The sequence below is a fragment of the Patiria miniata genome, unplaced genomic scaffold (assembly GCF_015706575.1).
Source record: "Patiria miniata isolate m_02_andy unplaced genomic scaffold, ASM1570657v1 HiC_scaffold_4, whole genome shotgun sequence".
NCBI lineage: Eukaryota > Metazoa > Echinodermata > Asteroidea > Valvatida > Asterinidae > Patiria > Patiria miniata.
The window spans coordinates 11,272,596-11,300,497 of NW_024037071.1; the positions used below are offsets into that span (position 1 = coordinate 11,272,596).

The 27,902-nt window shown below is 39.2% G+C and overlaps 2 protein-coding genes across 4 annotated transcripts in view; both read left to right on the forward strand.

The window, feature by feature from the left end:
* The window catches only part of LOC119740136 (protein mono-ADP-ribosyltransferase PARP14-like), a 76,230-nt gene extending 67,939 nt beyond the window's left edge, over window positions 1–8,291 (forward strand). For all 3 annotated transcript variants that reach the window (XM_038215340.1, XM_038215342.1, XM_038215343.1), the window contains 5 exons: window positions 1,250–1,408; window positions 2,486–2,687; window positions 3,137–3,282; window positions 4,403–4,577; window positions 5,836–8,291. In XM_038215340.1, coding sequence (XP_038071268.1) covers window positions 1,250–1,408; window positions 2,486–2,687; window positions 3,137–3,282; window positions 4,403–4,577; window positions 5,836–6,119 — 966 coding nt within the window. In that variant the 3' untranslated portion in view covers window positions 6,120–8,291. The remainder of the gene's footprint in view (window positions 1–1,249; window positions 1,409–2,485; window positions 2,688–3,136; window positions 3,283–4,402; window positions 4,578–5,835) is intronic.
* Window positions 8,292–13,245: 4,954 nt separating this feature from the next.
* The window catches only part of LOC119740112 (protein mono-ADP-ribosyltransferase PARP14-like), a 37,022-nt gene continuing 22,365 nt past the window's right edge, over window positions 13,246–27,902 (forward strand). The window contains exons 1-12 of the mRNA XM_038215312.1: window positions 13,246–13,413; window positions 15,394–15,598; window positions 19,613–19,864; window positions 20,157–20,255; window positions 20,589–20,726; window positions 22,181–23,281; window positions 23,383–23,747; window positions 23,871–24,066; window positions 24,313–24,564; window positions 25,023–25,121; window positions 26,122–26,259; window positions 26,605–27,708. Coding sequence (XP_038071240.1) covers window positions 13,246–13,413; window positions 15,394–15,598; window positions 19,613–19,864; window positions 20,157–20,255; window positions 20,589–20,726; window positions 22,181–23,281; window positions 23,383–23,747; window positions 23,871–24,066; window positions 24,313–24,564; window positions 25,023–25,121; window positions 26,122–26,259; window positions 26,605–27,708 — 4,117 coding nt within the window. The remainder of the gene's footprint in view (window positions 13,414–15,393; window positions 15,599–19,612; window positions 19,865–20,156; window positions 20,256–20,588; window positions 20,727–22,180; window positions 23,282–23,382; window positions 23,748–23,870; window positions 24,067–24,312; window positions 24,565–25,022; window positions 25,122–26,121; window positions 26,260–26,604; window positions 27,709–27,902) is intronic.

Here is a 27,902-nt window from a genome sequence, read left to right on the forward strand (position 1 = left end):
CCTGTCAGCCAAGATTCGGTTCCACATACAATGTCCGGTTTGATATATTCAATGGCGATGGCAAGTTCTGACCTTTTGGCCAGCACACTCCGGCAGTTTACTGTCATTATTCTTAGATTTTGTGTGCCTGGCCGATGTGAGACTGAGCTGTGGGCCCTTGGCATTTGTGTTGCCATGGTTGGGCTACATACTTGTGACAATGTGTAACTTTCCCTAGTTCTTTCATCATCAGTCTGGGTACTTGCTATTGGACTACTTGTCTGCAGTGGTCTAAAGGAATTTTCTGATGATGGTATATTGCCAAGTTCGATGTTTGAGTCGATGTTTAAGTCATCGCTGGAGTAGCGTAGTTCATAACTATGGTATGTGAAGCTATCACAGTTTGTGCTATCACATTTGTGGCATTTCCATTGAATGTTGGAATGATTTAATAATTCAAAGTCAGCTGAGCACAAATCAATGCAGGACTGGTGATACCAGATACTACAATCGTCACAGGCAACACCTTTGCAGTTCCATGTGACAGGGTACTCACATAATCCACAAGGGTATATGCTGGAATATTTTACATGAGGTCCCTGCCATCAATAATGTCATGTTGCTTGCAGGGTTGGAGATAGCTGGATTGTGCTCTGGGATGACTTGTTGATATAGAAGTAGCAAGGAGACAACTGATAAAAACAGATGCAGGGCCATCATGTGTTTGTGCATGACATACATGCATCAGCTCCATGCATATGCGCATAAACCAATCATCCAAGATGGCTGACCAATATGGCGGTCACAGGCCGACCGTCAGGGTGGTATTTTGGTGCTGGAAAACCAGCCACTGATTAAGCAGACTTCAGCATTTTGAAGATAAAAGGATGGTGTAAGCATTCCCTGTGATGGATGTTGATATTTGAGTTCGTTTTTGTGTCTATCTCGGGTAAAAAGCAGTGGTTATCCCTCAAGTTTGCCGCCGATGGTAAGTGCATGACCTCTCTCTCTGAAGCGCCCTCTCTCTCTGTGTGCTTGTAGGCTTGAGAAAAGAGGAAGTGTCAGGGCGGGCGAGCTGCAAGGTGGTGTTGGGAAAAAAAAAAATCTTAGCGAATGTCTGGCACCCTCTAGGGGAATATTGCATATAATCTAGTGATGCTCTACAGGTAAGTACTCACAAGTAAAATTAGACCTCGCTGCTGTTGAGTGAAGTGTTAAGTCAATTTCCCTTTACATTTGATATGATGATTACCTTTAAAAAAAAAAACAGGTGAAGATAAAGTGCTGTGGCAAGGGACAAGCAAAGTCTTTCAATGTTCGGGGTCCTACCCTCAGCGTCAAAGATGCTTGCATTCAGATTCAAGCGCTCTTTACGAGAATCCAGAAAGAGGAACTTGAGCTGCAACAAAGGGAACACCTGTTTAAGGAAGTAAGTCAAAACAAGATGTGATGACAGCATTGTTTAAAGCAATGTTTCCTTTATCACTTAATATCTATGAAAAAAATAAGCTAGGCTTGGGTGAAATATCTATTTACATCAGATGTCTTTGAAGTGATGTTCATTTTTACCATTTGAGATGAGAGATTCAACTTCGCTGGTTGCTAATAAATCCATTGCCAATCAAAGTGATATTTTCTATTTACTCGGGGTGGGTGGGGGTTCTTGGGGGTAGTGTTAAAGGGGGTGGGAGGAGGGGCTCTCGCCCCTTCCATACCCCTTTGATCTGCCCGTGTTGACAGTTACGAATAAGAAGTGTTTTACGAGAATCTACATTGTTCATTATACAATCATTATACAATCAACCCCAATCACGGCGGCAAAAATTGTTGTGTTATATCACGGTAATAGATTGCAACCGTCTGAAATTGTGGGTTTCCTCCAGTTGCCATGCAGCCATCGCGGAAGTATTATTTTGAAAAGATCCGTGATTACTGCATCGTGAATATTCGCACAGATTTTTTTTTCATACATGCACGGAAACACAAATTAATTTACCTTTTCCCACAATAGACCAATCCATTAAAACCTGTTCCGTTACGCACCAATCACAGCTGCGACCTTGGTCCATGTGCATCCATTCGACACAATGCGCACACGTTTATTCAACACAATGTGTGCGCGTTTATTCCACATCAGTACACACGTGTGCACGCTGTCTGAAACCTCTTACCCGGACTATTTCTATTATACAATGCGATAGAAACAACACTTTCAACGGTGGGGATGATCAATGTAATGCACAATGTACCCCGTGGGGTACATCACTCATGTACCACGAGTATACGCCCCTGACACAGTACATGCCTGTTTGTGGCACATCACCTGCTTGGTTTTCGACCAATTAAAAATCACAATCTATAACCGTGGTATGACAATACCATTTGCAAATACAAGGAATTATGTTCTCATTGTTTGCACAAGCATGCTGTTTTGTTCAATTTCAAGTCCATTAAGTAACTGCTGTATTTTTTTCTGTATTTTAATTTTTAATGGCTAACCTGAAAGGTGCAATGGAAGTACAGCACTCAACATGGAATGGAAGCATATGATCCAGAGGTGAATGCTATCATAGAGGAGGCCCACAAGAACAATCGCCCCTCAGTTATCCTGAATCTTGAAGATGGAAATGTGACAATCAACTTCCAAGCCATGGAGGAGATTTCACCTTCTGGAAACCTTGTTGTCCAACGGATTGACATGAAAAAAGGTTTGTCTGAGGACACTTGTGCTCATTATGTCATGCACTAAACAGACGAATAATAACCGCGTGTGCATCATGTCAATGCTTGCGCGCAGCCATTCACAGCTTCGTCGAATTACAAACCAACTGATGGAAAATTCCAAAAATCCGCAACTTGACACATCTTTGGAAATGGCTAGCTTCTTTAATTGTTAAATGACAGCAAGCCAACAGAATCATTTCACAGGGAGTTTAGTTTATTACTACCTTTCAACCAATTAAGCTTTTCAACAATAATGTCATCATTTACTTTTTTGATAGCTGCAAATGATATGTATACTCTACCTTTAAAATGTACTTTGATTCATCTAACTTAGCCTTCATTATCATGTGTCCAATGAGTGATTTACACAATTGTATGATGGTTGATTGACCAATGGCCATTGCTTTGTTTTCTGCATTTGTACAATTTTCAGCTGCTTCATTCGAAATGCCAAGCAACTGGATACCTATGACGAAGGATAAACACTTTGCAATGGTACAACTTACTGCAGGCACACCCGAATACACAACTGTAGAGACACAATTCCAATCAACCGGAGGAGGTCATACAATTCGAGAGGTAGTGTTTCTTGATATAGGGTTTTAGGCATACTTGGTTCTTAAAGGAACATTTGTGGAACGAAATTTGATTATTATTATATTTTTTTAAAATATTTAAACATGTTTAGTATACTGGGGATTTTATTCATTTATTTATACATGTACATTACATTTCTTTACCCAGGGTATGCCCAAACAGTTTAAAACTGGTTTCCATTGGGGCCCTGCATACACTATAAATGACTACACATAATGTACAAATACAATACATTACAAATACAATACAGCACAATGAAATAAAATAAAAGCATATGGGATTACTGCTTGATTGTAAAGTAACTTTTATAAATATTGTACAACTATTACAAAGAATCATTACAGTTTGAAACGACATCGCTAACACACTTGCCTAAAGGCCTAAGGTGAAATAAGTGAACATGACGAATTCGGACATTTCTTGTGACATCGAGAAAGTATATTTCTATAGGCCTGTATACATTCGTTGATTATGGGAGAGAGAAAAACTGAAAATTTCCCCTCCGGCTCCATATTTTTATGGCAACCAAGTTTGTTAACTCCATAAGTCAGCACAGATTTAGATTTGTATAATCAGTGAAGACAGCGAGAGAAATGCTCATGTAATTATTTGCAGAAATATTACTGACTGAACGTTTTACTAAGTTCAGATTTGAATGAGGTTAGAGAAGTCTTGGTTCTCAACTGTACATGCAAAATTATTCCATATGATTGTACCAGTTACAGCAAAACTTGAGGCATAACATTATTTTTTGGCAAAAGGAATCCTCAGTGCCATATCAGTGGATTGTTTCGTTTCACAAATCTGAATAAGTGGTGTAAACATATTTGTCATATATACAAAGGGGTAATTTTGTTTATACATTTGTAAACAAGAATGGCTTTATTATACTCAATTGTTTCAGAGAATGACATCTAATTAAGTCTAGCAAACATCGACTGAATGAGTTAAGAATACACACTTCAGGATTATCCATACGCAGCTCTTTTCAGACATTTGTTAAGAATATTGTCATGAGATATGTACCATGCTCCCATACAGATAGGGATTAAACAATGCAATTTTGCTGAAGGTGTGTTTGTACTTTGATTCTCCATCACAGATACATAGAATTCAGAACAGAGACTTGCTGATGCAGTACCAAGCACGTAAGGGAGCGATGGAGGCTCGTCTTGGTCGTACTAACATTGAAGAGACATTGTTCCATGGTACCGATGAGCAAACGTGTGATAAGATCAACAAGTTTGGTTTCAATCGCAGCTTCTGTGGCAAGAATGGTAAGTAAATGTGTTTTTGAATAAACTAATTCATTCATTTTAGCTGATTAAGCAAGGAATAGGTTTATGCCTGATGAATTGCCTACTTGATGCTTCGTATGAACGTTTCAGATTACAAAAGTTGCTGTGGGTATCAAAAGACAAAAGATGACGGGTCATTAGCATGAACAAATTGAACAGAAGGTGAAGTTCTGAGCAATTTAAGGTGCTTCACTTGTCTCCCATATATTTATCTAAATGTGGTGGGCAGCCATCAATCGCCTGTCAGCAATGCCCCACAGCAGTATACATTGGACAAACTTGGTAGTCACTAATAAGACAATGCATGAATGGACACAAGTGTGAAATCAGAAACAAGGATATACAGAAACCTGTTGCTGAACATTTCAATTTACCAGGCCACACACTAATCCCGATGGGATTCAAATCAAGGGTGGACTGGGAAACCGCCGAACAAAAGATTATTCCTAGTCTAGACTGTATTCAACTAGGGATCCTGGCCTTTTGTCATACTGCACCGTTGATAATTGATTGATCTCCACCCTTTGTTTTTACTGTACATGTAATTTTGTACCCCTATATAGACCTTGTATGATGATGCCCCTCTTTGTTGCATCTGATGAAGTAGTTGTCACAAAAGCTTATAAATGCAAACCTTCATTCTAAATAGTCATTTAAAGTGCTACATGTACTTTAGTTTCCATTCGATACATTTGTGTGAAAGATGTTTACCCTTATCAATGTTTGTGTGAGTTTAAATGGTACTTATGTGAAATGAAGAACTGGTTTCAGATAATTACTTGTGTTCCACAATAATTTTGCATAAAATGTGAAGGTAGGATTGCCTTTAAAATTGCTATTCTTTGATATTTTACTGCTGCACATGATTTAAGAATTATATTTAATGCAACTGTTTAAATGCATTTGGAACTTTTTTGAGAACTTGGTAATTATTCGGATTGTAAAAAGTACTTTTGGACAAAGTTGGTCATTTACCCACTATTGCACATGTTTGTCCAACAGATTTTGTTCTTTATGTAACTTCAGTCTTAATGCGCGTGACAGCAAACAATTGATTGTACTAGATCATTTTTGCCAAGAATATTTCTGTGTCTACTTCCGCCACCAAACTTGGTTCTCAATATGATAATGAACAGTTGCCATTCAGCGTTGATAAAGTAAGTGGCACTGAATTCTAATGACTGTCACTGCACTAGTACTAATAAATTGATTTGCTAACCTTTTTTTTTTCAATCAGCAACTGTGTTTGGCAATGGAACCTATTTTGCTGTGGATTCTAACTACTCGGCACGGTCACAGTATGCAAAGCCTAATGCAAACGGTGTACAGCACATGTACCTGACAAAGGTTCTGGTCGGTGATTACATCCGGGGAAATCAAGGAATAATAACTCCTCCCAACAAACCAAGTCATCCGGACCAGCAGTACGACTGCGTGGTGGACAATGTAAACCAGCCAGGCATCTATGTTATCTTTCATGATGCACAAGCCTATGCAGAATACCTCATCAAATTCCAGTAAGCAAGTCAAACACTTCAGATGATAGGTACATGTATTCAGTGTGCGATATTATGATTGAACGATTTGCAGCCCCATTAAAAAACGATCGATTTTAAATAATTTGAAGCCCATTTAAAAACAAATAAATAAAATGCACACTGAGGCATGCTCATCTAAAATGAGAATGGTAGCAGTTTGGTGAAAACCACATCAGCAGCACAGTTTAAGCGATACCATTAAGATGATATGATTAGGTGAAATAGTGCTTTTAAAATATCCATTTCTTTACAGTATGCTATACTTTATATAAAGGCCAAATCTGTGAAATTGATTAAAGTCTAGCTCAAAGACTTTTGCAGTGGATAAGACTTGGAATACGATGGATAAGACTAAATTCCATCCAAATGAACTTTCAGCTTTCAAAGTAACATCTTTTGAAGAAAAAAAACTATGTAAGTTTACTTGACCAATACATATGGATGAATATAGCTTTTAAAATGAGTAGGTTAGCAACGATTTACACGAAATGTGCAAAAACATTAAAATTCCACAAGTAGTGCCTTTGACTAATGCTGGTGCTAAAAACATATCTGATTGTCAGTCGGTCGTAAAGCCATAATTGAGACAAACGAAAAATATTGATTGAGAAATAACATTGACCCTGTTAAAAAGATACATATACTTCATGTTTAAAGTTTCACTAAGAAATTGAATGGTAAAACTGAAGTCGGTGATGTCCAAAGTGATGAAATATGAATGATCACGGTAACATTTATTAAAATGCAGCTGCTTTAAAAAAAAACCGGTCAAGAAAGAAGAAAAACGTTTGTTTTGCTTTTTGTCATTAAGAGCTTGTAAATAGTGGTTTAATCCGATGCGTGATTCAATTGGCAAGTCATGCATTTTCAGAACCTTGTAAGAAACAAATTAAAATAAGCCTTTGAACTTTTTTCAATGCATTTAAAGGACCTTTGTGTTTCATCTTGGCTCTCTTTGATTTCAGACCGCTCAATTTTAAGTTAAAAAAAGTTCCATTAAGAGGCAAAATCAAAATAACCATATGTACCTTTTGTGTCATATTATTTTTGAGGATTTCCCAGAAAGCATGCATGGTGCATAATGGTGCATGCAGTTGCAAACATACATGTATTATAATGTTGTATAGTGATCCGATCAATATCTCTGTGATTCATAACAGGAAATCTGATGGGTTTTTTAAAGGTTATCAAGTTATATTAAGAAATACTAATCACCGCCTGCAAAATACATTCGTTCACGTTACTCATCGGTGTCACATACCATTAGTATTCGGAATTTACAAGTTTTGTGTAAAGGACGAAATAACTATCGAGATGTTTAAATTACGTATTTGTGGACTTTCAGCTGCAATCTGTTGATTGTTGATTTCTCTGTAATATCTTAAAGATCAGTCATAGTATGTCTAGCTAAAAGACTTGTGCAGTATGCCTAAGTAAGACTCTGCAAAGCAGAAATAAGCCTTTGTGTATTTTTTAATCCAAGTTTCAGCCTCACAGTAACATCTTTTTCAGAATGAAATGTGTACATTTACCTTTCCCCATATCTCCAGTATACATAGATTGATATAACTTTCAATAATATTGGGTTCAAACAAAGGTTTAATAGAACTTAATGTGTAAATGATGCACATGTGCTATATTAAGAACACATGTGGAAATAAGAGTAGTACCTTTGTTAGGATGGTGCTAAAACAACTTTGATTTGTTTGAATCATGAATACACAATTGAAACAAAACAAAACAAATATAATTAAGAACTAAAAGTGATCCTCGTATTGTTCTTGCATATGTTACTTCATGTTTAAAGTTTACCAAGAAATTGAGCACTACAAATATAGACAGTGCTGTCTAAGATGACGAAATATGAATGGTGTCAAAATATGAACACAAACATTTACTGACATATAGCTGCTTTTGAAAAAGAAAAAAGAATGCCATTAAGAGAGGAAAAAATGTTTAAATATTTGAAAAGGTTTTTTTTTACTGTCATGCAATAGCTTGAGAATAAAATGTGGTTTTAATCCGATAGTCAATTGCCAATATTCAGAACGTTTCAAGCAACAAGATAAAAGAAGCCATTACACCTTTTTTCCCCATGCATAAAAATAGCTTCGGTGCTTCATCGTATCTCTCTTAGGTTTCAGATTGCTCACTTTTAATTATGCCCCGCGGCGAAGCCGAAGGGGCATACTGTTTCCGCCTTGTCCTTCCGTGGGTGGGTGGGTGGGTGGGTGGGTGGGTGTGTGGGTGAGCTTGTCTTACATACGCAGTGTGGACTTCCGAACAAAAGACGTCCACATAATGTAGGTAGCACCGACGTTGTGTGGACTTGCCCACGTCCACACAGTGTTTCCCCATTTCTGGAAAACAGGTTTAGAGGCATTTTTGGGTTAGGTTTATCTGTAGCAGAATGAAGAGAAACACTAAAGGGAATCATAGAAAAAAAATTGGGTTGAAAGAGTTTTCACAGTTTGAGAAAAATGAGTTTTTTCACTGGTTTTTCTTAACTACACGAAAGCAATGGAAAGTCCACACTAGTCATGTGAAACAAGTATTAGTGTGTGGGTGGGTGTGAGTATGGGTGAGCTTGTCTTACATACGCAGTGTGGACTTCCGAACAAAAGACGTCCACATAATGTAGGTAGCACCGACGTTGTGTGGACTTACCCCACGTCCACACAGTGTTTCCCCATTTCTGGAAAACAGGTTTAGAGGCATTTTTGGGTTAGGTTTATCTGTAGCAGAATGAAGAGAAACACTAAAGGGAATCATAGAAAAAAAATTGGGTTGAAAGAGTTTTCACAGTTTGAGAAAAATGAGTTTTTTCACTGGTTTTTCTTAACTACACGAAAGCAATGGAAAGTCCACACTAGTCATGTGAAACAAGTATGGGTGTGTGGGTGTGTGTGTCCGGACAAATCTTGTCAGCGCGATAACTTGAGAAATACTTTACATATGAACTTCAAATTTGGTTTGTGGATTGTCCTTGGTAATCCTAAGAAGCCTTTTGCATTTGGGGCCGAAAGGTCAAGGGTCAAGGTCACAGTGGCTGAAACAATAGAAATTTTGTCAGCGCGATAACTTGAGAAATACTTTACATATGAACTTCAAATTTGGTTTGTGGATTATCCTTGGTAATCCTAAGAAGCCTTTTGCATTTGGGGCCGAAAGGTCAAGGGTCAAGGTCACAGTGGCTGAAACAATAGAAATTTTGTCAGCGCGATAACTTGAGAAATACTTTACATATGAACTTCAAATTTGGTTTGTGGATTGTCCTTGGCAATTCTAAGAAGCCTTTTGCATTTGGGGCCAAAAGGTCAAGGGTCAAGGTCACAGTGGCTGAAACTAATGCTGTCAATGAACGTTCCATTTGACCAAGGTACATGTAAGTTGATGTTAGAGTGGTGTTATGTCATGGAAACAGTCACGGTTGCGGGGCATTTGTGTTTGTAAACACACCTGACTTGTTAAAAAAGTATATGAAGAGGCAAAATCAAAATAACCCTGTAGCTTTTGTGCCGTTATGTTTAGGGATTTGCAAAAACAAGTATGCGTGGTGTATAGTGTAATGGCAAAAGTGTTATATTTAATGTGGTAAAGTGTTCCGAACCGTATCCATAGCCTGAACAAAGAAATCATGATTGTAGACTCATAAAAAGAAATTTGATTGTTCTAAAAGTAACCAAATTATATAACGCAATAGTAATCTTTGAAAACATATTGAGTAATGATCACCATCCTGCTAAATACATTTTATTATATTACTCAGTGTCACAAACTATTAATATTCAGACTTTTAACATGAGCCAATCAACTTTCTAATGTTCGTTTTGTTTTCGTAGCCTTTCAAGTTGCGTAAGGACGACATAATGACCGAGATGTTTATATCATGCTTTTGTAGATGTAAACTTGGTTGACTGCAATTCGTTGATTGTTGCTTTTTCTGTAATACTTTTGTCTTCAGTTATTGGTTGAAGCATGAAACTTGTATATCAGTCATGAGAATGAATACAAAGATCCCTTTTTAATGTGCAGTAATGCTCCTGGTTTTAAAGGTTGATATCTTGTCATAATGTAGGTCTACTTGTATCAGATATGTTTCTTGTAAACTCGGTCATTAATGTTTACTCAGATAATAAAATGTCATCAAATTATAAAGCAATCAAATAACATTAGTGGTGTACATCGGTCATCATTGTTCAAGTGTCCATTCTTTTTGAGAGTTGTAAAGATTAACGACTATTTCTAGCATTGACTATGACTTAACAATAAGTCATAATTCTGACTTATTTTTGATTTTCTTTTAGTTTGTATTATGCCCTTTAACGCTTCCGTAGTAAATACTGAGCTCAACTTGAAAGAAAAAGGTCACAGTGCAGCCACGATAAAGGGTTCTCTACTGCGCCTGCGCAGAAACTAGGTTTTGGAATTTCCCCCTGTGTGCAATAACAGGTAGACGACTGTATAGATTCCCTCCGTACATGTAAAAAAAAAATGTACATTATGTAGATCCTAGTCAGGGATCCTAGTATAATACAGTACATCCATTACTAATTGCGTCGACATTTTGAATCGTTAAATTAATTTCCAGTATTAAATTGCGCTGCAAAAATGCAAATCACCGTAAAGGCTATATACACGTATAGGCCTAGCTACATGTAGTCGCGGTTATTAATCAAATACGTCCAATACTGGAAATCAATTTGAAAGAAAAGGTCACAGTTCAATACGACGATAAAGGTTGTCTCTCTAATGCGCCTGCGCTGAACGTAGGTTCGGAATTTCCCGTATGTGCAATAACAGGAAGACAACTGTATGATTCCCTTTGTACATGTACATAATATCCTATTACATGTATTAATAACGGCGTCCAGTATCAAAGTTTCACAAAATGTAACACCTCATCCTTGCAGTTAGCTATGGAGACTAATCCCAGCCAATCGCAGACTTCAATTCGCGTTCGACTTCCTCCTAGATGCTATGATTCTAAGAGACCGCAACTTAAAGATAAAGTCAGGATATATTTTCAAAAGACCCGAGGTTGCGGAGTGGAAGATGTCAACCTTTTCGAGGATGTCCATGGATTGTGGATGATAGTCACTTTCAATGAGCATTCAAGTGAGTGAACTCTAATAGGGGTATGATGGAGAAATTATGGCCCCTTTCGAACGTGTTTCTATTGCAGAATCAAATTTCAATGGGGGTGTCGTGGATAGTGGGCAGGGTTAAGGGGTTTTAACCATTTGTTTAGGGGTAGGCTTCAATTAATTGACAATTAAGACGCCAAAATGCAACACAAATTTAAAGAGAGGATGATCACCGTGACATGCACATCGTGAATTCGCATGTCAAATTTGTATGAAATTAGCTTTTTCTGCCCCAAAGATAGTGTTCATTATTACCTCCGCCAATTAGGAGGTTGTGTTTTCATCTGCGTTGGTCTGTTGGATGATTGGGTGGTTTGTCTGTGAACAGGATAACTCACAAAGTTATGGACGGATTTCCATGGTTTTTTTTAGGGGTGGCCCTTGGTACAAGTAAAAATCGATTAGATCATTTGGACGTGATCCGGACTGGGTCTGGATGCATGATTTTTTTGTAAGGATTCTTCACCAGTTCGTATGTGCGAGTATGCCTAATCATCCACCTAATCTAACCACACAGGTCAAACAAGGGCGGATCCAGAACACAATTTTTTGGGAGGGGACCCAAACAAATTTGGTCCCCCCAAAAAGTGGGTCAAAAAAATTACGGCGTGGGGTTCGGGGCCCGCTTAAGGGCCCCGAAATTTTTTTGGATTCTAGATGCTCTGTGGTGCGATCTGAGGCAATTTCTGACCACTTTAACCAATGTTTTTTTGAGGAAAAGATGGTGGTGTACTCATTGCCTGCCTTTATTGCGATGTCACATAAAAAAAAAAATGGTTTCGTTTTGGGGGGCCATGGCCCCCTTTGGCCCCCCCCCCCTGGATCCGCCCTTGAGGTCAAAGGATTAGACCATTTTATACAAGGGGGAGTGGAAAGTTAGACCGACATATACCTACCGGGATCCAGTGGATCTGCGATTATTTCTTTTGTTCAGCCTGGCATAGGTTTGCGCCTTCCATGCAGTCGCGCACCCGGGGGGGGGGGGGGTAGTCCCACGATTTTTGACCTTGGTGATAGGCCCAAAAAAAAGTCTCCGGTTTCTGGTATGTGCGCGCGTCGCCGTAGCCTAGCCATGCGCGTCGACAAAATGAACAAGTTTTTTTTCAATAAAAGATGATGTCTCAAAACCGCCAAACTCACTGGTTTGATTGGAATCCTGCTACTGCACAATTTTAACGTGTTTTTAGATGGGGTTATGATCGAGAATAAGCTTCATATGGCCTCTCTGGACTCCCATATATTTGCACTAAGTTTAGTCGGGCACCATTTGCAGTCATCAGCCGACATTTGAAGCAAAAAAGTCAGGTAAAAAAAAAAAGCCGCGTCGCCGCACCACTTTTTGGACAAGCTCCATACCAGAAACCGGAGACTTATTTTTTTTTGCCATATGTATGTTGCATATTTTCGAGTAGTTTTTTTTGGGGGGGGGGGGGTTAAGTGGTAAAAACACCAACGTCAAAATAGTCGGCCCCCAAAAAACGGGCGCTTTCTGAGTAGTGCTTTGTAGTAACAAAACAGGGTCATGGAATCAAAAGACGGTAGATGTAAATTATGTGATTTTGAAATATTAAAACACTTTTTAACTCGCTTGACCAACGTAGAGGGCCCCGTGTTACTACACAATCCCGCCATGTGTATAGCTGGAAGGATTATCAAACTTAAAAGGCATATTTAGTCATAGGAAGAGAACCTATATTGTCTTTTTTTTCTGATTGCTCCAACCTCATCGACCTTGAAATTCATATAATTAAGAATACTTTGTACATGAATAAAAAGAAATTAGTCAGTTTTGCTTTAATTACCTGCACTCCCTCCACCGTCGTTTCCTATTATGAAGCAGGTCGAGCATAATAATGTGACATGTCATCAGGGGAGCATAATGGCAGAATTTTCTACTGACGAACACATTCTTGTGGAAACAATATTTTAAACATTCCTCATTCCTTTGGACACCTCTTCTCAATGAAACCGTCACCAACAGGTGTTCAGCAGGTATTAGAACAAGAACATCATGAGCTGGAGATTGACGGAGTTCGCACTCTACTGGAAGTACATCCACATGAGCTGTCTGGAGGGTTCTCACCCATAGACACGGCATCTCACCAGGAATCCTCTTATCAAGTCAAGGTGGTGTGTTTATCTATTTATCAATTTATGTACATGTATTTGTCAATGCTATTTTTTGTTATCGAGCCGGAAGCTAGGGTAATTATCAGCACCCAGACTCTAAGTGGTCTTAAACAGAGTGATAAATACCGACGGAGCACATATTTATTCCCATTCATAAATACCTTTTCGGTAAAAAAAAATCATATAATTCGTTCAAAACATCCCGATTTTGTTCAACAAATTCACTTTTGCTTTTCAAAATATCCTTCTTGTAAAATAATGGAGTGTTCAGCTGGCGAGTAAGATGTAAACAACCCTTTTATGGAGATTGACGCGCGCGTATCATGTTCTGCGCGATGTCGATTGAATTTAGAACTATAAAATTCTGACTCCCTGGTAGTGTTGCGCATGCCTTCGTGAGGATTGTGAACGTTCAACCAATGAAACGATAATCTGGATTTTTAGGATTTTTAGGAGTCCACATTTTATTGTGACACTGGAAAAGTGTTTAAGACCAGCTAGCCATGTCTTTATCATCCGTTTAAGACCGGCCACGTGACGGGCTCTCAACCAATAGGAATGCTTAAACTCTCTTAGGTATTTATGAATTGTTGTTTATATGTATATAACTGTTTATGCATTGGTTCATAACGTGGTTCGTAACTTGAATCAAGGACTTCGCCTTGAGCATCTTTGTAATATAGATTTTCTAAATAATTTTAAGTGCACGCTATAACTTTAATAATGATCTTCACTAAAGTGACGCACAACTTGGATCAAAGTAGTATTAACGCTATTCATGGACTACATTGAGTGTACAGTAATCGTAATGATTTCTCTTGCGTTCTGTAGGGGTAGTGGGTAGCCCTGGTGGACTCCCTTTCGTATTGCAATGAAGACTTCTTCCAATCTGGGCTAGGGTAGTGGGCAAAGATCCCACCATTTCATATCTAATTACATAAATATAATGCCACTTACATGTTGAATTTACTAGCTTTTTTCCCCTAAAAATCTCCATTTAAGAGATATTTGTTTTTACCTTTTGATTTAAAATCACATACTCCACCCGTCACATGACGGTGCTGTGCGCTTGTTTCCAACGTGGCTGATTGAAAGAAGTGAGAAGTGACATGATAGTATACGCAACCCAAATGACTGTACGTAGCAACCGCCGTACGCGTGCACACACACCTGTACCTGACTAAAGCCCCTGTCACACCTTTGCGTATCCTAATTCCTTATGAGTTCCTTATCAAAAAATTTCAATACGCAGCCGTACGCTCAATTAACGTCGAAATGCTTTGATCACTTTAACTTATGTGCGACGCACATCTAGCGTACAAGTAACGAATTCAGCGCATATCCATTGCGTATGAGATGCGTATGAGTTGCGTATGCAGTGCACAACATTAGTTTTCGGGCTGCAAATAGGTCAGTATGCAATGCGCATGCCGAGCGTATTCCGGACGCACCCGACTTATGCCGACTACGAGTCAGCAGTCAAGGAAAACGTGACCTTTCCAACAAGCACCACCGTCATCCAGTTCACTAACTAGAGGTTCCTCAACAACACAGACACTCACTAGAATGTCCAACAGTAACCCCATCAAGACACGCTCCGGACGACTTCATGCCAAAACCAGAAAGACTTTCATTGTGAAGCTGCAGATCTCTTTCAGAATTCCTATCAATTTTCTGGCAAAGAGTTTTCGGTTTCAACTGAAATTGAGTTTTAATAAACACTACCAGCAGAAAAGGTAACAAAAAATTAGCCAAACAAAAATACACAAAAACAACAAAACAAAACAGCGAAATTTAGGGTAATCCTTGAGTTATTGTAGCTATATTGCTAACTTGGGAGCAACTGTCATTTTGACGTTGCATTTCGGATGAGTTTCATCATGGGGTCTGGATTATCGTTAAAAAATACCATGGATTTACCTTGTTCTGCTTTTATACATGTAGCTGAGAGATAAACTCATTTCATTATATCAAATTTAGCATGATTCAGAAGATGACTCTTCAGATTCAGAATGTGAAGATGACGAGCCAGTTGTTGAGGTGACTGACTTCAAGCCATCGACGTCAGATGAGATGCTCAGGCTCTATTTTGAGACCCCTCGTAAATCTGGAGGAGGTGACCTAAAAACATTTGAATATAACCCGAAGACAGAAGCAATCATATTGACGTTTGAGAATCCATCAGGTAAACACACTGTACAACCCTCTGTACTAATTACGTCAAGCAATGTTTTATCGCAGTGCATTGTGGGATTGTTGGGAATCGCCGCACCGCGATCGCTATAAAACATATTGTACTGTGTATTTTGGGTCTGATTTATTTGCGCCACTAAAGTTATCGAAAATGACCCTCAAATGTGATAAAACTTCGTCTTAATTAATCTAAACAATATATCAGGTCGATGATTCTTAAAAATAAAGGAGAATTTAGGTATGCACAACGCTGAGTTGAGTGGGTGTCAGAGGCTTCGCCCCATTTCAACGTCGCCCCATGTCACTTCGCCCCTAACCACTTCGCCCCATCCCCGCTTCGCCCCATTCCCGCTTCGCCCCATCCCCGCTTCGCCCCATCCCCGCTTCGCCCCATCCCCGCTTCGCCCCATCCCCGCTTCGCCCCATCCCCGCTTCGCCCCATCCCCGCTTCGCCCCATCCCCGCTTCGCCCCATCCCCACTTCGCCCCATCCCCGCTTCGCCCCATGTAGTATGAAAAAGGTGAAGGCTAGGGGTGCAGACCAAATAAACTGCCAAAGACCCCCGATAATAAATGCTCCCAATTCTAGAAACTCAGGAAAAATACAAACTCTCTCATGAGGTGCTCGAGACACAGATGAGAGAAATGATGGCTCTATCCCATTCAGAGACGCATCTCCTATTGGCTTGTGAATAAAAAATATGCGTAAGAACAATGATTGAGTTATTCGACGGTGTGACATTGTGTGGTTTATGTTCTTCAATTGAGACATTGCGGGTCTCAAAAAATGGGTAGAAATAAGAAGGAGAAATCAATGGAAGTTTTGACCGTAGCCAAGTTTACCTAGGCAGCGCATAGGGGTGGGTTAGGTTTTACCTGAGGGCAATATTAGCGGAATGCATATTCGTCCCTTCGGGGACTCATCAGCCGCTGGATTCAAAAGAATCCGTAGGTATATGGGTCAGTGAGTTAAAAGGAACTCACTGCCTTGAGGGAAAGTGTTCCGTCAAAATGTGTCTGATATGTGACACTTACAACTTCATTTAGATGAGATTGGTTCCTCCAACATGTCCAAGAGTGAAATTAGGATGTCAAAGGTATTGTCGTTCTTAGATAAGTGGGAGACGGGTTGGTATATAGCCGGGTTGGGAACAAAGTTGGACCCAGTTTACTTCAAGCAAGTTTTTTCTCGGTAGGGGAGAGTGATAGCTTGAGAGGTTGGTTATGAATTGTTCATTTGGTGGGCTAATTCTTTCCGTTGGTTAGCAATTAGTGAATCTGTTGGAATTGTTTTTAAGCCAATAAAATAAACGAGATTTTTTTTTACATGTAGCGGCTGGGGCGAAGTGGGGATGGGGCGAAGTGTGGATGGGGCGAAGTGGGATGGGGCGAAGTGGGGATAGGGCGAAGTGGGGATGGGGCGAAGTGGGGATGGGGCGATGTGGGGATTGGGCGATGTGGGGATGGGGCGAAGTGGGGATGGGGCGAAGTGGGGATGGGGCGAAGTGGTTAGGGGCGAAGTGACATGGGGCGACGTGGAAATGGGGCGAAGTGTCCGACATTCCGCTGAGTCACGACGGCCATATATCGCACAGTATACAAATATTGAATGCTTCGAGTGGTGTAGTATAACTAGCCTCCCGAGGTGATCCATGGACATTCTATTTTCCCGAGGCGAAGCCGAGGGAAAATAGAATGATCCATGGATCACCGAGGGAGGCTAGTTTTACTTTACCACGAGATAAGGCATTCAATGAATTCCATTCAATATTTGTTTTATAACACTTCACCCAAAGATTCTGCTTGATTTTAATATTTTAAATTATTTAAATCTAAACACAGCTGAAATAAACTTTAATTTCAATACAAAATTGGTGGAAAATGTATTTCTCTCTCTTAAAAACTACCCCTTCACAAAATGTTTGAACCCAAGTCTGCGGCGCACTCTCTTTGGAATAATACACGCTACGCACAACGCGCAACGCGCACACCAGCATGCATTTGCACACAAATACCGCGCCGTGGAAATAGTACTTTGGTTGCTAATGGTATAGTACTTTGGTTAATATGCGCATAGTACTTTTGGCCGTGCACAGAAAGATAGCAAAATTAGAAAGTAACATGTAACTCGCTCTCGGCCAATCAAGACACAGAATCTGTGGGTGAGGTGTTATAATACTAGATATGCTACGCGTATGCATCGAGTGTGACTGTGTCCGGTGGCGCCAGTACATACAGCGGGCAACAAGCGACTTGTTGCGGCAGCCGCTTCGGGGAAACATGCTGCTTCAAGTACAAGAGCGGTACAATCAGTATAACCTCGAAATAAATGATTTAACAAAATCGGTACATCAAAAGGCTACCCACGGAAAAAATATACACAAAAAAAGAGACAGATCACGTTCTGTGAATCAAATTGCAGAACATTTCTGTACATATATTGTTTTGCACCTTGGACCGAGTTGACTTGGGACCGAGTTGACCCCGACTACGGTTTTGAGTCAACTCGGTCCCAATCCAAGTCAGTTGGAGTTAACTCTCGAGTACCCGACGTTAACTCGGTCTCAGGTATACTCGGTCCCAAGTCAACTCGGTCTCACATCAACTTGCTGGAGAAAAATGCTCTAGCAAGAAACTGGGATCGAAAATTTAAATGCGTCATGTTAGGGGCCGTGCCATGTTAGGGTACATCAACAAAAAGTCATACACCGCTGACTGTGAGGCCACGCTTTGCCGAGGTTAGGCGTTCCACACAAACCTTACCTTATATGAAGCGGTGCCCTTAAGCGGTATCTTTAAGTAACTCATGCAGTTATTTATTTTATTTTTCAACCGATAAAAAAATGATGAAAAGTGACCATCGTACTATAAGCCCAGGTTTGTGTGGAACGCGTGACCTCAGCAAGGCGTGATATCAGTGGTGTATGATGTAACCACTTTAACGCGTGTGGTTGATGTACCCTAACATGGCACGGCCCCATAACATGACACAATTTGATTTTTGTCTCTATTGTGCCTTGCTAGAGCATTTTCTCCCCCATCAAGTTCATTTGAGACCGAGTTGACTTGAACCGAGTTGACTCGAAACCAACTCAGTCGGGGTCAACTCGGTCCCAAGTCAACTCGGCCTCAGTTGCCAAACAAAATAGGTGGAGAAAAGTTCTTCAATTTGATTCACAGAACGTGATCTGTCTTTTTTTTTTGTATAATGTGTTTTCCGTGGTTAATCTTTTTATGTACTTATTTGGTTTAATCATTGATTTCGACGTGTACGATTGTACCGCTCTTGTACTTGAAGCAGCGTGTTTCCCCGCCATCGGCTGCCGCAGCAACTCGCTCGTTGCCCGCTGTACTAGCGCCACATACACAGTCTCACGCTGTGCGATATATGGCCATCGTGACTATAGCGTTGTGCATACCTAAATTCTCCGTTATTTTTAAGAATCATCGACCTGAAATATAGTTTAGATTAAGTTAGAAGAGGTTTTTTGAGGGTCACTTTCGACAGCTTTAGTGGCGCAAATTAAAATAAATCATGTAGACCCCAATACACAAACTACATGTTTTTTTTATTATCGATCGCGGTACGGCGACCGCCACTCAATCCCACAATGCAGTGCGGTAAACATTGCGTGACGTAATTAGTACAGACGGTTATTGGGAAAACACTATTATTCTCCATCTAAACATTAAGCTAAAACGGGTGCGTAGTTAATCAAGTCTGGTGCTTCCTGATTTGGATAATCATATTCTGTGTAATTCATTTACGATGTTTCCTGGAAATGCCGCCTCCTAGCTAAAAGCGTACACACCGAATTAAAAAGTAATCCAACTTCATTGAAACACAATGAAGAAAAGACTGTTTTTAAATTAACAATGATTAGAAAAAAAAAAGAAGTAGCGTAGCATTAATTGATTATACAGTTGACCTGGTCTCGCTTTATTTTTCAATTCTTTTATCTACACGTTAGTTACGTTTGTTGAAACCTTTTGTGATTATGTTTTAGTTGCGCACTCAGTTGTCGCCAGATCCCATAGGGTTGATGGTGCATCTCTGTCAGTGCGACAGATCGTGAGGAAGAAACCTCGCCCTCGCCCAGTCAAGAAGCGATGTCTGTTTCTCAGCGGAATTCCTGATGGGTGCGATTCAGAGCTTGTGACAATGTTTTTTGAGAATCGGTCTGGTACGGATGAGTTCAAGATACAATATGGTGAGATGCCTGGAACAGCAATCTGCACATTTGCAGAGGATATCCCAGGTGATTTGTTTGGATTAAAGTTGAAACGTGCAGATCTGTCTTTATTGTCAACCATAATTACTGTAACAAAACAATAGTTTTGATATCAAGTTGTAATTTTTGAATTGTATTATGAATTTCATTTTAAAGCCCATATATTATAAACTGTTCGAATTTTCAGGTTAAAATTAATTTTACACAAGCAGAACAGCATGCGAACCTTTCAGCATTGCTAGCAGGGCATTATTTGTTCAGCACACTTTTTATTTTAGTAATAAACTAATTAGTAATAAACTGTTTCGATTGTTTGTAGACATGGAAGGAGTCATCAAAAGCATTTGTACAAAGACGTTGAAAGGATCCTTTGTGACAGCAGAGAAGGTGCACGAGTCGGACTCTATCCTAGTGCAAGGTGAGAATTGCTGTCAGTAGTTGGAACATGGATAATGTTTTGCAGATAACTCCCCTGTCTCTTAAAATAAAATAATTCCGAGTGACATGACCAAACACTTTTGTTTTATAATGATTTTAAAAAACGATTTACAACAAGGGTTATGTTTTTAGATACACATAACTTCTCTCTCTCTCTCTCTCTCTCTCTCTCTCTCTCTCTCTCTCTCTCTCTCTCTCTCTCTCTCTCTCTCTTAAAGTAAAAAATTCCGATGGAAACAAACTACGTCTTTTACTTCATAACCATTTAAAATATATTTACATAATTTTACAAAGAAAGATGTTTGTCTTGAAGGGGTGTCACCAAAAACATCTTTGGAGATGATTGAGTTGTATTTTGACAACAAAAAGAAAAGTGGCGGCACCGGTGTCAGAGAGGTACAGCAGGGACCAACGGACTCTCAGGCTATTGTCTACTTTGAAGACTGGAAAGGTATTCATGCCTATATCCTTTTTAGTTCACATTTCGACCACATTTGCCATGTATAGAATGGACCATGCAGAGCTAGCTGATTTAGAAGAGCTAATACCTTAAATGTTTTGGAAGGGTACCTCATTTGCATAAATCCAAAAGGACGTTGAGCGATTAATTTATGCACATTTATTTTAATACGTTAAAAATGGTTTCTGGATTATATTTACATATCTTTCCAAAAAACTTTCTAAATCATACAACTGATTGGATAATTATAAGAACACTGTGATTACAGATCCAAAATGGCTACCATTGTTCCCTAAAGTTGACACGCATTTATTTTCCCCTAAATTTTATCCAGTAGGCTATAGACTCGCCAAACCTCAATAGGCATATTGATAAGCTTCAAATTCACAAAGTAATTTACTTGCACATTTCCCCTAATAAAAATTATGTGAACAATAGTAGCACTGTGAAATATAGTCCAAAAATCAAAGGGAGGAAAAAAGTGTCTGGAAATTGGCGTTAAGAGTTAAGTGAATGGTTGCTTTAAAAAAATTCTCAGGAAATCCGTATATGTGCCTAAGAAAATGTTTGACATTGACATAATGAACAACCTGAATCAGTTGTTTTGGGGGGTATCTTTGAAGTTGTCGAAGTCCCCCATTTTAGGTTAACACTGGCGTAATTTGTAGCCGAAGTTTTGGAATACTTTTGTTTTTCCCCATTGTTACTTTTGGACTAAATATAATGATACTATCATTGATCACATGATTTTTTTAACATTCACAAAGTTACTCAATGCTGGCACGGTTACCCCTATTATATAGGGGTAACCTTGCCAGCATTAAGTAACTTTGTGAATTTGAAGCTCATCAATACTAAAGTTTGGGAAATAAATGTATGCGCGCAACTATAGGGTATAGCTATTCGGATCGTTAATATGTCCTCATAATTATCCAGTCACTTATATGCTTTAGAAAATGTTTTGCAAGTTAAGAATATCTAAATAAAATCCCCAAAATATACTAAATATGCTACAATATGTGTATATATTACGCCGCTGCTATTTAGGAGTTAATAAACGTTGGCACCTTTCCCATAAGAATTTCAGGTATCACCCTCTGTTTTAGAGCTAGAAGAATATATCTCCAAAGCAGTTACGATCTCGTCAAATATTGGATCTAAGCAACCTGCCTTGTAAGGCATTTAGAATTATACAAATCTAGGCTAATTATTTTCATGCATAATTTTAATGTTAAATGATGCACACACTGATTTGAATATACTATCAGAATTGTGTCACTTTTTGAGCATTTGACAAATAAGGAGCTGAAACATTCAAATAAAACCAGTTTCAATTAACAAAACCTTGCCAAAACAAGTTTAGAAAGTATATCATTCCGTACTTGGCTGTATAAATTCATTTACTCATCAACTAAACAAAAATGTTTGCTTTGTTTTTTCAATAGTTGTTGATGATGTTATCGCGAAAAGGGGACCCCACAAAGTTGGGAATGTTGAAATATTCGTTGAAGAGTACCATGAATGTCTGGGAAGACTGAGTACATTAGATGTCCCAACTCCTCATGTCCCTAAGCCAGTCACTGTACAAGTCCAGGAACCCATCATGGAGTTCATCTTCGGGAAGGGCCAACACACAAAGAAGACTTTGACTCAGAAGCTTAGGGATGCAAAGGCCATTCTGAAATGGCCAGATGGTGATGATAAGACAACAGCTAGGCTGGAACCTCTACTGGAAGATGGACAGCGACAATCATCTTGGCTCAAATGGTCTGAAACTGCTACCCAAGTTCTGACTGACTCCCTGAACAGGTGTAAGTCATCCAGAATTGCAGTCCCATCGTCATTTTGGAAAGACACAGTTGATAAAATAAATCAGCTTGGCACCAAGAGCCTTTTCATTCAGCTGGATGCTTACACTCATCAAGTCAGTCTGGTCGGGGAGCAGCAGGACGTTGACGAAGGATATACTGATATTGATAGAATCATTAAGGAGTTCAGAACAAAGGCCGAGTACGAAGCACAGCAAACAAATGTAGACATAACCTTGACAGAAGAGAAGTCCCAGCATTTTATTATATGTGGCATCCAGGATAAAATTGAAAAGGACTTTCCGAACCTGAAGATCGTGGTCATCTCCTTACAAGATAAAATCAGACTCGTATTAGAAGGATCACGTAAGATCGTCCAGGAAGCAGAGCTGTCGATGCGGAGGCAAATGGACAGTCTAGAGAAAGTAGAAATCAAAATGGGACGTAACAAAGTCAAGTTCGTTCAGAATCATATCGACAAAATCCAGGAGATATTGCGTTCACAGGGCATTCGAGCAGCATGTAATGGATCCGATGATGGCAAGATTATCATATTAGGTGCCACTAAGAAGGATACGGTCCAAGCTAAAGCGTACATCAATCAAGAAATAGAAGAGGATGTCATTCCAATCAAGGATCAGACTGTGCTTTCTGTTATAAAGAGCCAAGCAGGGAGTGATCTGCTTGATGAAACAAGCAAGCAGAAGTCTACTGTGGTAAACATCAATACAACAGAAGGTAAGAACTTTTAATTTTTAATACCTACCGTAAAGGACTATTGGAAAAAAGCGATCTTTTATACATGCAGGTTAACCTCAACAAAAATTTCCTTTTTTAAGATGTGGTACAGCTGGCTGGATTCAGGACTAGCTTGGAAGAGGTGAAACAGAGCATACTTGAATTCCTAACAGCTAACGTCATCAACAAAGAATTCATTAACATGAATAAGAGCAAAATGGATGTCCTTCTGAAGCGTCATGGTAAGTCATTGGACAGCCTGGCAGAGCAACACAAGCACAACCACATGAAGATCGCTCCAGAATCCGGCAGTAGAACGGGCGTTTTCATTCAAGGTAACGAAGAAGGATTGATGATAGCTCGTCGGTTCGTTAATTCATTGGCGGAAGGAATCGAAGACGCAAGTTTTCCAAGCAACAGTGAATCAGATGAACAAGAGCTACTTCGGCAAGATGTTGAAATGAAGGTAGCTATATCGATTTTGTCGATTAGCTTTTGTACAATTACTTTATGTAAAAGGTTCATTGCAGAATGCTATCATTTATGCACCATTAAAGACAAAATCTCTATTATTTAACCATTTACTAAGGAGATGGCTAAAGACCAACGGGAAGAAGGGGATGACGAGGATCGATTTGTTGAGGTTACCGGTTTCAACCGATCGTCAGAGAAGGTGCTCAAGATGCATTTCGAGAATCCCATAAGATCTGGAGGAGGTGACATCAAGGCATGGGAGCATGACAAAAAGACTGGGGCCATCAGAATGACATTTGAGAATACATCAAGTATGTAATTATCGTGTTATTAAGTGAGCATTAAAAACAAAAATAAAAAAGGCACAATTAAAAGAATGTACTTACGTAAGGGAACACATGAACTCTATCCCGATATTTGCATAGCTTTTGTATAAGCATAATGACACGGGCTGAATGGGATCATAGGTTTGGAGGTGAAGTTATCGTTTGAAAATAAACGGCACTCTTGGTTCTTTTCTTATTTTTTTAGCATAGTTTTTCTTTAAATTCTTATAGTTGCTTCCAAAGTGATTGCAAGACAGCATAAGGTTGGAGGTGATAATCTGATGGTGCGACTGATTGTAAAGAAGAAACCTCATCCTCGTCCAGTCAAGAAGCGATGTCTGTTTCTGAGCGGAATTCCTGATTGGTGTAATCCAGAGCTTGTGACAATGTTCGTTGAGAATCGGTCTGGTACGGATGAGTTCAAGATACAATATGGTGAGATGCCCGGAACAGCACTTTGCACATTCACAGAAGACATCCAAGGTATAACTTTCTCTTTGAAAGTAACTTCTCCTGCTTTTATTCATGCATGCCACGTTCTTCAAAAAAAAGTGAGGTGCACTTGACTGCACATGCATGATACATAGCGCCAACATTATAGATGTTTACTTTGGGGTAGGATAATTTATAATTTTAAATTGTCAGCATTAACAGAGTTAAAACGTTATTAGGTTAGTTAGGTTAGTTGTTCAGCACCAGTCTTTAGATCTTCAGCACTTTCTTGCTTCACATTAAATAAAAATAGCAAATAATCCAGTAACCTTTAAATGAGAACTACCTAGCATATGAAGAGTAATATAAAATCCCAGACCCAAAAGGTATGGTTTCTATTTAGCATTTTACTACATTCTTCATTGTGTTTCATTAGTCCTTGCGTTACTATGCATGTTCAATTTGTACTTAAATCTAACTGATTGCGTATTATTTTGAATGTTTTGTAGACTTTGAAAAAGTAATCAAAAGAATTTCTTCAAAACTGTTGAGTGGAGCCTATTTGACAGCAGAGAAGATGAAGGAGTCAGATTGTATTCTCGTGGAAGGTGAGACCCACATGTAAAGCCAGTGAATTAGTTCATATTTTAGATAAATTCAACAAAACCATTCTGAGTGCTTGGTCTTCATACTAGTATGACAATATCTTTCCTTTTCTGCATAACACCCAATATTCAAGGCTTTTCCCAGATGGAACCAACAAAAGTTGTATGCTCCCTCATTTCAGAATGGGACTCTTTGGAGATATTGTTACAAAAGCAAATGCCAAAGGCTTTGAGAAGGTCTTGCTTAAGACTGGAAAATTAGGCCAGCTAATATTGTTGATTCTTTCGATTCAGTAGTTTGCTTAGAATGAAATTGTAATAGACAAATGTGTATTTTTACACGATACCTTATAAAGTATTTATGTGAACAATACAAGTCAGACAAAATTTGTTATAGATGCTTGAAAGAAAAAGGGTGCCTGCTCACATTACAGTTTTTCGCATTACAGTCTGTCCACCAGACTGATACAAGTTAAAATATTATAATGAGAAACTAATTTTCAAACAAAAACTCTTTTGGCATAAAAAAATCACCTTTTGCTCTGCATTCAAAACAAAAACCACAGTAACACTTACATTTCGCATAAAACAAAAACTGCCAAAGTGACCATAATTTTAGCCCCCAATACAGTTTATTGACAAGAAATACATGTACACTTTATTTCATCTCACTGGCACAGTACATCGATCAGGTGAAAGGTCTTGATGTCCCCTTCAATTTAGTATCACATTTGATGCTTGAAGTTCTGAAGATTTCATAAATGTTTCACTTTTCAGCCATGTCCACATTTGCATGGAAGTTAAGTGGAATGTTGGTACACTATGCATCCAGGATCAGTCCTGGATATCTGTCAGTTTGAATTCTTTGTCATTATTTTTTGCAAGTTTTAACACTGTATAAATTGTTACAGGGATGTTGTGTGTGTTGTAAAAACTGAATTAGGGTACAAACAAGTTGCAACATATGCATCGTATTATTTGGAAAACTATGTTTGTGTTGAAGGGGTATCACCGAAAGCATCTTTGGAGATGATTGAGTTGTATTTTGACAACAAAAGGAAAAGTGGTGGCACCGGTGTCAGAGACGTACAGCAGGGACCAACGGACACTCAGGCAATTGTTTACTATGAAGACTGGAAAGGTATGCCAACATTTCATGAAGAACAACAGTTTCTTTTCTTTCATGTTGCTCCTTCTGCAGAAACATTGTCAAATTACTTGTAGTTATATTGTGTTTTCATGGGATCGGGACCGCCTTACACGAAGTTTTAATTTTATTCTGAGGAAAATTTTGTGTAGGCCTACATGAACTTAGACTTACTAGGATTATTTTTAGGCACTGAAAGTTGTAAAAGTTCCCTAAATGCAGAATGTTTTACTTTTTTTCCAAAATATGATCTAATTTCTGAAATTGTTGCATTCGTAGTAAATTTTACTGTTGAATCTGAAATTATCGGATTGTGTTTGCATTAATTTTTTTCTGTAGTGGTTGGTGACGTTCTGTCGAAAGGGGGTCCCTACAAGGTTGGCGGCACTGAGCTATTTGTTGAAGAGTACCATGAATGTCTGGGAAGGCTGAGTCCATTAGATGTCCCTTATACTCCTTATGTCCCTAAACCAGTCACTGTACAAGTCCAAGAACCCATCATGGAGTTCATCTTCGGGAAGGGCCAACACACAAAGAAAACATTGATTCAGAAGCTGAGGGATGCAAAGGCCATTCTGAAATGGCCAGATGGTGATGATAAGACAACAGCTAGGCTGGAACCTCTACTGGAAGATGGACAGCGACAACCATCCTGGCTCAAATGGTCTGAAACTGCTACCCAAGTTCTGACTGAATTCCTGAACAGGTGTAAGTCATCCAGAATTGTAGTCCCACCGCCATTTTGGAAAGACGTCATTGATAAAATAAATCAGCTGAACACCCAGAGCTTTTCCATTCAGCTGATTGCTAGCAATCATTCACTCACTCTGGTTGGGGAGCAGCAATTTGTTGACAAAGGATGTACTGATATCAATAGAATCATTAAGGAGTTGAAAGCAAAGGCTGAGTATGAAGCTGAGGAAACAAAAGAAGACATCCTCTTGACAGAAGAGAAGTCCCAGCCTTTTATCATATTTGGCATCAAGAATGTCATTGAAAATGACTTTCCAAACCTGAAGATCACTGTCATGTCTTTGCAAGATAAAATCAAACTCACTTTTGAAGGATCACGTAAGATCGTCTGGGATGCAGAGCTGTCGATGCGCAGGAAAATGGACAATTTGGAGAAAGTAGAACTCAAAACAGGATGTAACAAGGTAAAGTTCGTTCGGAATGTTATCGACAAAATCCATGAGATCCTATGGTCGCAGGGCATTCGAGCAGCATGCAAGGGTTCCGATGATGGCAAGATCATCATATCTGGTGCCACTAAGAAAGACACAACCGAGGCTAAAGCATACTTCAGTAGGGAAATAGAAGAGGATGTCATTCCTATCAGAGGCCAAGCTGCAATGGATGTTCTCCAGAACCAAACCGGCCGGAGACTCCTTGATGCGATCAACAAGCAGAAATTTGTTATGGCAGCCATCAGCAACAAAGGAGGTAAAATTTAGGGAAAACACTCCACAGAGAAATAGACCCTCTGTTCAGACAGGCATTCCAGAGTTCCACTGAGCCAAATCAAAGTAAAGACTGGGATGAAGAACACGAGTAGTCTGATGTGATCAAACTGTTAGGCGACATTTTTTTATTTTATTGGATAACGAAACTGTCGACTTTGAATACGAGATTATAAG